The sequence below is a fragment of the Cryptotermes secundus genome, unplaced genomic scaffold (genome assembly GCF_002891405.2).
Source record: "Cryptotermes secundus unplaced genomic scaffold, Csec_1.0 scaffold1170, whole genome shotgun sequence".
In the NCBI taxonomy this organism is placed as follows: Eukaryota; Metazoa; Arthropoda; class Insecta; order Blattodea; family Kalotermitidae; genus Cryptotermes; species Cryptotermes secundus.
Genome location: NW_019738365.1, coordinates 315608 through 327645, shown reverse-complemented (window position 1 = coordinate 327645; position 12038 = coordinate 315608). Strand labels below are relative to the sequence as shown.

The 12038-nt window shown below is 40.7% G+C and overlaps 1 protein-coding gene across 2 annotated transcripts in view; it reads right to left on the bottom strand.

Annotated features, from left to right (window-relative positions):
• The window catches only part of LOC111870997 (hemicentin-2), a 322577-nt gene that overhangs the window by 103151 nt on the left and 207388 nt on the right, over positions 1-12038 (bottom strand). For both annotated transcript variants that reach the window (XM_023863703.2, XM_033754061.1), the window contains exon 4: positions 1166-1372. In XM_023863703.2, the coding sequence (XP_023719471.1) occupies positions 1166-1372 (207 nt within the window). The remainder of the gene's footprint in view (positions 1-1165; positions 1373-12038) is intronic.

Here is a 12038-nt window from a genome sequence, read left to right as displayed (position 1 = left end):
ACGAAATGAGTTTTTCTTACCCTTAAACCACAAACGAAGATCTTCCTCGCACCTTCTGCACACCTTGTGAGGAGCCCAAGGTTTGTCTTGATCCCCAAGTTTCAATTTGAAATAAGCAAAATACACTTTCTTCACAAAATCACTTATGTTTCTTTGTTGACTTTTAACTATGTATTAACCACAAATAAAACAAAAGTTTCCCGGAGAAATAACACAACCTCTTTGAGCCATAATACAGAGCTAAAACACAAGCACAGTCACGTTTGAATGCAGGATGTAAACTGAGTGACTTATACATCAACCAAGATCCTGAACTTATTTAGCATTTGAGACATGATCAAATCTGACAGCAGGCTTGTTTATACTCATTCCTATTGCCCCAAAGAACATGTCCATACATGCTCAACCGAACTAGTAAGATTCCTCACCTTTCGCCACAAACAAAGTAAACGTGTTGGGACATGATCGCCTGAGCTCCTCACACCTCCAAACCCACCCTACCAACCCGTTCCACTGCCCACCCCCCATTCCACCCATTTTCTATTTGTATTATTTTTTAGATTCACTCTTATAAATATTATTTTAAAGTAAGAAATAATTATTGGATATGGTTTTTAGAATCAACAATAGGATACCAGATTTCATGTTGAAGAGAAATTTCACGCAAAATTAAACTAAAAATATGAGTTTTGCAAAAAAAAAAAAATTGACGTGATGGATTTTTTTTACTATAATTTCCGGTTCTAGTGAGTAAAAATCTATAAGAAATAGTAAAAATATCCTATGCAGTTTCTTGGTTGCAGACCTGTGTTATTGAAGCATATTGGTTACTACATGTACCGTCTAATTATTAGGTTAAGAAACCTCCCATTTTTGATCAAAAACTGTACTTGTTCGTTATCATACCACTCTGAATAGAAATAGATATTATTTCCCTGCACAGAGTTAACGGACGGATTTTTGTAATGGGAAATTTTTCTGTGAAGCAGGATGTGTTTTCATGTAGTACTTAAATTAATTTCATGCTTAAATGACATGACACGATTTCGCAAACTCCTCTTGCTAACGGCCAGTAGCAGGCCCGAATCTATCGCTACCACTCAACCTGCATTTTAATTCCCCCTTAGACATGTAGTGTGACAACCCGCTACGATGTGTTACTCACGGTATAACTCCAGCCGAACTGTCTTCTCTGCAGGTAACATGAGTTTGGTGTTGCTCGCCTGACACTTGTAGGTGGTGTTGAGGTGTTCTCTGGTCACATGTGAGACCTCTAGTCTGTTTACGACAACAGCGTGACGACTTGTCGTCTCCAGAAGGCCGTCAACCAGTTTATCATTCACAAACCACGACACCGTAGGCGTTGGCTTCCCTAGAAACAAGAAGGAGGAAAGGTGTCACGATTAATTTGGGTAGATAATCTGCTAGCTTCTTGCAACAGATGCGATAGCCTGACATTTCACATTTAGGAAGTTCACGTACCAAGTCTCGAGATTGGCTACAGAAGGAACAAAGACGTTGTTTTGTTTTAACTTTAACAGAAGCAAAATCCCTGGAGACAAAGACTGATTTTCTGCATTATTCTGTATCGATTTTGTGATTGTTTAATTATGCATTTCCAACTGAACAATTATATGAAGGGGGCAAGCAGTAGCGTAGTAAGTAGAGGCACTATACTACAAGCTGGAAGGTCGCGGGTTTAAGTCCCGATGAGGTGGATTTGTGGACATATAATCGATAATGAACCCCCTCGTTGGTGTCTCCACCTTATCGTGGTGAGGGGATTTGAGTATGCCAAGGACCCTGAGAGCTATACCAGCGGTAGCGTAGCTACTGGCAGGGTCTCCCTTGCTGGACAGGTCAAAGGGTAGGCATCAGACGAAGAGAGACACCAAAAACCAAAAACTGATGCCGGAAGCAGCGTCATCAGCAGCGACTTGAAGCACAGAACAAATGATGCTCGAGATGGTTCAGTTCGTATAGTAACAGGCCTGACCAGAGTGGTTTGAACGGCTGTTGTACTGCGATGTGGAAAGCAAATGGAAAAACTACCACATTATCACTTTTCCTGGACAGTCTCTTTCCAAAAACAGAAGATCGCACTAAGTGGAGGAACTGTTTTGGAAGAGACTGTGGACCTGTGTCGTCTGACAGATTACTGATGAATGAATTATCTAATCCTTCCAGCGGCACTATGGGCCCTGGGGTCGACTCAGTCTCTAACAGAAATGTGTACTAGGAATCTTCCTGGGTGTAAAGGGCGGCCGGTGCGTAAGGTTGTACAACTTTACCGTCATCTGCGAGCCGATTGTCTAAAAAATGTGGGAACCTCGACTTCTCACAACCCTATGGGCCTTCACAGCCTGGTACGGGGATAGCGTTACCTTTACCTTTTACAGTTATATGGAGTCGTATTTCAGAAAGACTCTGAATTATTAACAGGAAAAGGTACGTAACAAAATGGTCATAGCCTAATCTAGGGCAGTACCGTAGCACTCTCTTGAAGGGACTAAGGAATACCGTACAGAACCAGTCAGGACAGGCCAAGTCTGGGCATCATGGCCTCTCTGGATTAAGGAGAAAGAGCGCTGAATTTCAGCCATGACGTGTGGTTCTATAATTTTAAAAGTTCATGAAGAATTATGTCTACCGTTACTCACTGTCCAATTAAATTATGACACGTTTAGTTAAATGCCATGAATTTCCCTCGCTTGTGTCATTAGTGTAAGTACCTCCCAGCACTATAGGCCAATTCATCTTGGGATCCAGCCATGATCTGTGTTCATAAACCTGCCTATGAGGGTAACAAGTTGGTAAAGTTGACCCTGTGCTTAGCTAATTAAGCACTATACAATGAAGGCGTATGGGGGAGTGGATGTATAGATCCACATTTTCCTGACCTCGGCACTAGCTGGAGGTGAACGGTCAGCTTCACGCCCCGGGCCAATGAGAATACGATAAGAATAGGGAGACATATTTGGCATGTTGTAATTTTCGCAAAACCATCGTACTCACTATTACCGCTGCTTTTTGAGGCTATTACTTAGAGGCACTGTCAGTATCTGGAGTACGGATGGTAGTATGAATGATGAACTGGAAATAATAAGGTAATCTTGCATCCGGGTCGACACACTGGCGAAAACCACGAAAAGTATCAGTCAGGAGAGACAGAACCTCGACTGAGACTGGAGCAGATTACTATTACTGCTATTGCTACTACTACTACTGCTAGTATTAATACTGTTGCTATAATTAATACTGTGGGCTCTTTCCCGGAGGGTAAAGCGGACGGGGAATAAAGCTGACCACTCACCTCCAGCTAGTGCAGAGGTCAAGAAAATGTGAATCTGAACATCCACTCCCCCTACGCCTTCACGGCGTAGTGCTTAATTAGTTAAGCACAGGGACAACTTTAAATTTTTTCCCCTTGGCACTACAGCCCCAGTGGCCCTAGGCCTACCTCCATGAACTTCTCCGTTCACTTCAGTTTTTCTAGATCTTACACATTTGGTAGGACTCCCTGGGTGGGTGATCAGCTCGTCGCAAGGCCTCTACCTGTACACAAACACAGAAAAACGCACACACACACACAAACTACACAGAGACTGGCTACGGGCTGAACGACAGAAGGATCGGAGTTCAAGTCCCGGTAGGGTCGAGAATTTTCTGTTCTCCACGTCGTCCGGACCGGTTTTGGGGTTCACCTAACCTGATATCCATTTGGTACCGGTGGGGGGTCTATCCCCAGGGGTAAAGCGACCGGACGTTAACCTGACCATTCATCTCCAAGTAGTGTCGAGGTTAAGCAAATGTGGATCTATATATCCACTCCTCCATACGCCTTCATGGCGTAGTGCTTAATTAGTTAAGCACAGGGACACTTTACTTCTACTTACTACTACTGCTACTGCTAGTACTACTGCTAATGCTGCGTTATGCTACGACCACCACCATCATCCGTGTTAGAACAGGTCGAGCGTGATTTTCAGCTTCTGACCCACAGTGCACCACGCAGCGACCCACGCTATGGTAAGTGGGATTGAATCTACCCGACTCTAATATTGATGAGAAACATTTGTATGCTGAATCTGGTATCAAAGCTGTTAAGTCAAGCAGCAGAAACTGTTAAGCTTTTCAACAACAGGAATTATCACACCGGTCTCCACGGAGGGCAAACTAGCGCCTGAAAGTTATACTGGGGCAATCCCGGAAATGGGCTACACACGCCGCGGAAAGCCACAGTGAGGACAGCAGTCTCTGGTGTGTTCAGCTGGCTTACTTCTTGCGCGACAGCAGCGAATAAGTGCACAGCTCCCTTTAACTATAAAGCAACGCAGTATTTCGCCAAAAGAGTTCATTCTTAATGTCCGTATGGTTATAACAATTCTAATGTTATGTTTGTATGAATGCCCTGGGGATGTGGAGTATCTTCTTAGAGGCAAGGGTCGATATTTTAATTTTGTACTTAAGCATCCTGTTGAAAGTTATATTAAAACGTCTAAGTATAGCACAGTCCGTCAATAATGCAACAAATTGTTCCTTTTTCTTCCACTTACACTATTAACACAATATTTTTTGGCCCTAGATGGAAATCTTGGGGTGTCTTAATAGTGTAACAGTTTTAATATATTAAGACGCCTGAAGATGGCCATCTAGGGCCGAAAAGTGTAAATGGAAGAAAAAGGAAAAATTTGTTGCATTATTGACGGACTGTGTTACACATAGATGTTTCCGATATTTTAAATATTATTTCAATGAAATTCGCTTCACGAAATTTTATTGCGGTAACTGTCTACGTTTCCTAACGCAATATATACTGTATATATATAATTTGTTCAATATAATAAATTTTGAAAACTTGCATCCTATATATCAAGGTCGATTGTGTTCACAAACCACAGCACGTTCTTAATTTCTATGCTGCGAGCCATTAAAACTTTACCCATAATTTGAAAGTGTAATATGTCACCATTGTGGGAGAGTGAAAACACGCGTTGCAGGAAATTTGTACAGGAAAATATGGAGTGAAAGAGTGGAAAAGCAGAAAATCGTTAGCTAGGATCAATCCTTCGTTGGTGCCTTTCTTTGAAATCCCCTTTCTTTTCTCTATATTATTTCCCCCTTCTATAGTGTCAATAGATCACTTTACCATGCGTACAGCCGTGGTACTGCAACATGAAACACATAGCTCATACTCGACATAAACTCGTGACGACAAAGAGCCGAGGCATGTGTGGTATTTCCATCGAAATTTATCAGTTTTCTTATTTTTAGGAAAAAAAATACGTTCCATGAATTTTTGTTCGGTTGACTTTGTGATGTTTAGCAATACATACGGTTCGGAATTCAAACTGCTTATTCGTAATTTAACTCAGTAAAATTCTATTAAGTCTGCATACTACACAGAAAACACAGCTGTTCTTTTCATATTCAGTAAAATTTACATCATGAACTGTTATACACAAAGCCAGAATGGATTCATCCTTCGCAGATATTAATCACGCGACTAACGTTGGAAACTAACATAAAATTGAAGGTTGCGGAAATATTGCCTAATTTTGAATACAAATATTTAAACTGTAAAATCATCCCCGTTTTATAAGTCTCTCAGAGTAACAAAGTTTGATACGAGGTATATTAGTCGTGTAAACACTTTAACACGTTTGACTGAAAGAAAAATAGGGGTGAAAACCTTTGCTAAGCTTTGCAGATCTGACTAAATTCATACAATTATCGCGAGAAGAATGTAGCAGGCCGTCAGTTAAATTCGATCTATCCGCAGATAGACACGCCCGTGCATCTGAAAATATCGTCCTTAATATGTGCACAACTTATAATGTCCCTGGTTACACTTTGAGAGAGAAACATCTCTTCGAAGAGCTAAAACACCCCTCAGTCTATCTATCGGAGCTGAGCCCTTCTTGAATAGCCGCCAATTGTGTAGCTACTCAAGAATTCGCCAGCATTTTATGGAAACCGATGGTTCATTACAGTGTTCACAAGTCAATAATGCTGGTCCCTATCCTATACCAGAACAATCCAATCCATACCATCCAATCCTATCTCTCTAACTAAGACACCCCTGCTAATCATTAATTAACAAACGGTTCTGATGATCTATAATAGTACAGCAGATTGACATATGAATTTATGTGCTTGTTACACTAATTTTACATCTCATAATTTGGGCGAGGTCTTCAGAGAGCTACATTAGAAAAATAAATGAAAATGTACAATTCAAAAACTCCTAAACTAATACCGTTTCTTTAAGGGTAAACAATTTTTTATATACGTTTCTGTTTTCTACTCGGATATATTTATTTGCCGTGCACTAGAACAGAAATCAATACTGATATTGATTTTGCTATTGGGCCTTTGAACAGCTTTCACGTGGGCAGCGTTGCCGGCGTTACGGAGATACACTCTGGTCCATCCTCAAGGGCTAAGTGAGAAGGGTGGACGAGTGTTCGTGTATATAATACGGTTCTGGTCCTACAAATCCACTGTAGAGCGGGGAGGGGGTTGCCTCTAGTGACTTGGCCAATATCCTTATTGGCCAGAACCAGGAACCAACCTCTACTCTTCTCCGAGTGTGTCACCTGGACCAAAAACCAATATATTTCATTCACTGCAGTAACTTCAAACCTGAAGTGGATGCGGCAGGTACCTACAATAAGTGGCAACACTGCCCATAGCCACATCGTGCAAAGACGCGAAGAGCAGAATCAACATCAACATTTAACCACCGTGGCAACCTAAATCAGTAAATCAATATGGTTTTGGAACACTCAATCCTGTACGGTAAATGGTCTGTGAATGTTTAAACACGGACATCGCATGAAAGACAAGCATATATAAAGAAGTATGTACATATAGGTCAATCAACATGACTTTCAAGGGTATTGCAGTTACCCTGTAGTTACTGTAGCCTCCTGTTTGACAGGGAAGTTGACATATTCAGTAACTCCTGTACAGAAAAGTATGCATATCCAGGCAGTGGTACCAATGTGATATGCATGAATGTGAAGTTTGTTCACCCAGAATAAGGAAAAAGCATCAGTACAAGATGCTGAACAGAATGTTATGACCTACGTGAGAGGAAGTAACAGGAAGATTAAGTGAATTAAAAAAAGAAAAGCTTTGTTCTTTGTACGGTTCACAGAATATTATTACGTTGAATAATGTGAGACAAATAAGAGGATAGGGTATATAGGAAGGGATAGATGAAAAATACATCCAAAACATCAATCGGAAAACCAGAAGGAAATAAATCCCATACAAGACGAAGGCATATCGAGCAGAATAATATTAAAATGGAACTTAAAGTGACTTGAGAAATAATCTAAATGATACATTTTAAGGCTACATCGAAACCCAAACTGATGATCCCCAATAATTTAATCTGTACACGAATATGGACTTAACCCTGAGAGAAGAATATTGGATAAAATGTTGTATGATGTTGATAGCAGTGATATCCCACGATAATTACTATCCTTTGTTGTTTTCTATTATGTGATAGGTACGAGTGTTCGTAATCCATGCAGTATTATCCACAATCATCCGCAAATGACAAAATTTGAGGATATCTTACAGTCATGATGCGAAAATTTTTGCTATCTTTAATATAATTGAAAAGAACCTGTCTGCAGTGATATGTTCCCCTTAGAACATAAATCCCCCCTTCTTAACGTCGATGCTATAAATCCTCTTCGACACGTTTTCAATAAAACTGTACGTAGGACGTAGGGTAAAATTTGTCACATGTTCTAGAACATCGGGAATGGGAAAGGTAATGCGATCAGTTTTATTTCCCAGACGCCTTTATTCTATTTAGATGCCCTCATCGTGCAAGTAGGGATTCACCAGAGTCGCCGAAGAGGAAAGTACCATGCATAAAATATCAAACTGAAATGTAAGGCCCTACGCTCTGTACTTCAGGAGCGCAAAGAAAAGTTCTTTTAAACTTATGTTTCCAGAAAGTCTGTAATTAACCCTCACATGCGGTGATGTCTGGTTCGTCGCATGATTAGTGTCTGTGGGCATTTTAGCGGCATTAAATTTTCTTGGAACTCTTTGTTTCCCCTGCATAAAACTACGAACCATATCTTTGGTAACTCTTGCTGGGCTTACAAACGCTAAATATCCTTGTCAGTTGACCTTACTTACTTACATATTTTACAGTTTTTTTTTAATTCGCTTAGTGGAGGGTGGAGTTCAACTGGGTCCTCTCGGCACGGCGGCCACTGATTGGCCTACTGTAGCCTGCCGCGGGTGATTATGTTGGAGAATTTTGGTGGAATGAAAACTGGCAGGGAAAACCGAAGTACTCGGAGAAAACCTGCTCCAGCGTCACTTTGTCCACCACAAATCCCACTTGACCAGAACCGGGATCGAACCCGGGCCGCCGTGTTGGGAAGCCAGCGACTAACCGCTTGAGCTATGGCGCGGCCAACTTATTTTACTTACTTATGGAGCTGAGCCTTTCTTGATGAGAAGCCAAATCTGCAGCTACTAAAGAACTTCCCAGCATTTTATGGAACCCGAAAGTTCTTTATCGTGTTCACAAGAGCCTTCCACTGGTCCTTACCTGAGCCAGATCAATCCAATCCATCCCATCCTATATCTATAAGATCCATTTTAATATTGTCCACCCACCTACCCCTTGGTCTTCCCAGTGGTCTCTTTCCTTCTGGCTTTCCCACCAATATCTTATATGCATTCCTCTTCTCCCCCATTCGCGCTAAATGCCCTGCCCACCTCATCCTCTTTGACTTGATCATTCTAACTATACTTGGAGAAGAGTACAAGTTATGAAACTCCTCACTTGTCAGTTGACCTACTTGACAAATGTCACGTCATTTTATCAATGTTAAAAAGCCAAGGAAAGGGTAGTAAATAATATTTTAATTGCTGGGAAACTTCTCTGTTAGTTTATTCTTCTTGACCAGTAAGCGATAATACATTTCAATGAATTTATATCATTCCATCATGTTGAAAATGAATTAATCTCACGTACAACAATATAGTAAAATGTGATTTCTCTATCTGTAGCACAATTTCGGAAAGTAAAATATGCACTGGCCGAGGTCTGAAACAACCCAAATCACAGACGAGCTTCATTATTGCCTCCTGCCTACATAGGTCTAAGGGAAATGAAAAGATTTGAGGTTCAATTTTTATATGTTGACTGTACCTGGGAAATTTCTTCTGAAGGATGTGTCTGATCGGAATTTCAAACCCGCAGAATAGGGGGAAAATTGGGATAAACAGAGATGGAAAAGAGATGTGAGTGTATGTGCGGTTGAACTGCTGAAGCCCATGCGAGTGTGCGGGCAGAATGAAGGCATGAACAAGGAAGAAAAGGCGTTAACGGTAAGGAGTTTAAACTCACATATCAGGGTCTCCAATATTCAAAGCCCTGTCGCCCAAATACTCGTTCCTGTCCCTAAATTTTTTCGATCTGCTATAAAACAGAAATATCTTCAACAGGTTGAAAAATTAGCTAGAACATTTAAAACAGTACCTATTTCTTTTCATTTTTGGACCATTGTTGTCCGGAAGACATATGATTTAGTGTAAACATTCGTAATACCGTATTTACGCATGTATAGGCCGCAATTTTTTTGCCAAAAATTCAAGAGGAAAACTGGAGTGCGGCTTATATTCGAAATATTCGAAATCACACTTCATTTAAAAAAATGATATTCATAATTAGTAATACAGGGTGTAATACTCCTGAAATAATATTCCAAGAAAATTATTTTTTCTGTAATTTTTGTCTGAAAATGGTGCTGCGGCCTATACACGCACGCGGCCTATACATGCGTAAATACGGTATATCTAAAGTGATGCAATTCAGTCCTTAAAAGAATTGCCCCACTCTTCTTCAATCCAGTCTTTGATTAGTAATTTGAATATCGAAGGTATAAGCAGAAAATAACAATAAATTTATCTCTACTGATATATCAAAGAATGCAATGAAATTTCCTCCTCGTATCAGTTGCAACGTGTTCGTAGGAACACAGATAGAGGCTCCACCTGACGCCTTTCTCTTCGTCTTAGTTCGCAGGAAACCAACAAATGTCCCCCTTAAACTGATGGCAGCCGTAAATGCACGCACTCTCGGTGTCTTTGAAGAGACTAGCCTACATAATTAACTGGGTTTCCTCCTCTAATACGAGAATAATAATTAATAAGTTTTCTAAAAGTGTCATCTAAAACATCTGTATTACTTTTCATTTTAAACAGTATGTCTTTCATAAATTTCTGCATCAGTCTTTAGGGCAAATTTTCATAAACTGTTTTCGGGGTATCGACATTTCTGTATCAACTGTCCCTACCGTTTATTTACTATGATTATGCTCTCAAGGCCATAAAGGGAGTAAATTTGAGACCCCCGGGGCCCAAAAAATATATCGAAAGAATGGCGCAATCAGGGACAAGTAGTAATATAGAACAGACTTGCCTAAGGGAGGGTAAAACTTGCTTGGAGAAGCTAATACAGCACATGCACCATACGCACTAACTGTTACTGACGAGTAAAAGTCAGCTATTAAGTACCCAAGGTCGGGGATAAGCAAGAGACATTTCGATAGACAGTTTTAGGAGATGCCACCGGGCATTATGCCCATGGCCAACTCGATATTGTTTGTGAAAGTTTATACGGTAAACTCCGCACTTATCCTCATACTTAGTTGGTCCACCCCGTAGCGAGACTAAAGCAACAGCATGGGATTGGCATGGCAGCTGCACCAGCCTTACTGAGTAATCAGACAGCCACAGAGTACGAGTAGGGCCCGACCTAGCAACACATGGGATCGGCATGGCAGCTGCACCAGCCTTACTGAGTAATCAGACAGCCACAGAGTACGAGTAGGGCCCGACCTAGCAACACATGGGATCGGTAGAGCAGCAGCAGCAGCATCAGCAACACTGAGTAATCAGTAGGGCCCGGATTTTTTGAAAATGCATATTTTGATGGTTTTTGGTCCTTATTGCATATTCTAAACGTTAGAGCATATTTCTGCATATATGTTTGAAATTAAGAATAATTTCAATATTCTCTAACAGAATCGGTTTTTCCTGTGTTTTTGACATCATTTGTCAGTTGCTATTTTCAACTCTCTGAGTAACGGCACTTTTACCACTTAAAATAAAAGCAGGTAGCTTGGCTATTTCGAAATGGAGGGGGTGGGATTTTCGTGCATTCCATTGACCACTACAACAGACAGTAGCATCGGAGGGTTGGTCTCGAGAGAAGTCTCTTCAGTTCATGTGTTACTCTTTACTTTAATAGTCTGCATTAAAAAAGGTGTTTGTGTACTGAAAATGCCTAAAGAAAAGTGCAGCAGTAGATATTTAAAAATTCGGTGGGTGTCGGGTAATAGTGACTATTCAACAGACGGTGTCGTCGTGTACTGTCAAGTGTGCGCAAAGGAAGTAAAATGTGAAAAGAAACTTCAACTTGAACAACACTCAAGCACGACTGCACATATTGCGGCAAAGAAGGGGAAGAAGAACAGCACACCACAACAGCTACTTCTTACACAGGTCAAACCCAAGTCCTCTGTTAATACAGTTTCAGCCGATCTTTGTAAGGCTTTAGTATGCAGCAACATTCCACGGAATAAATTAAGCAGTCCAGTTGTGCGATCATTTCTGGAAAAATATTGTGTACTTTCTGACGTCGGAGGGAACTGTGTCTGGATGTCGATGGATGAGACAACCGATTTATGTGGCCGATACATAGCAAATTTCGTATTGGTAAGCTACATCCAGACGAACCCGATAACCCTCATCTTCTTGCTTGCAAAGTACTGGAGAAACCAGCCATAGCACAATAACAAAATTTGTAAATGATTCTCTGCGACTACTATGGCCATCTGAAATTGAGAATAATTGTAAGGTGCTTGTATTACTCACAGATGGAACTTCCTACACGCTGAGAGCAGCAAAGGCCTTACAAGTATTTTATCCAAATCTTATACATGTAACCTATTTAGCGCACGGATTACACTGTATTGCAGAAAAAATAC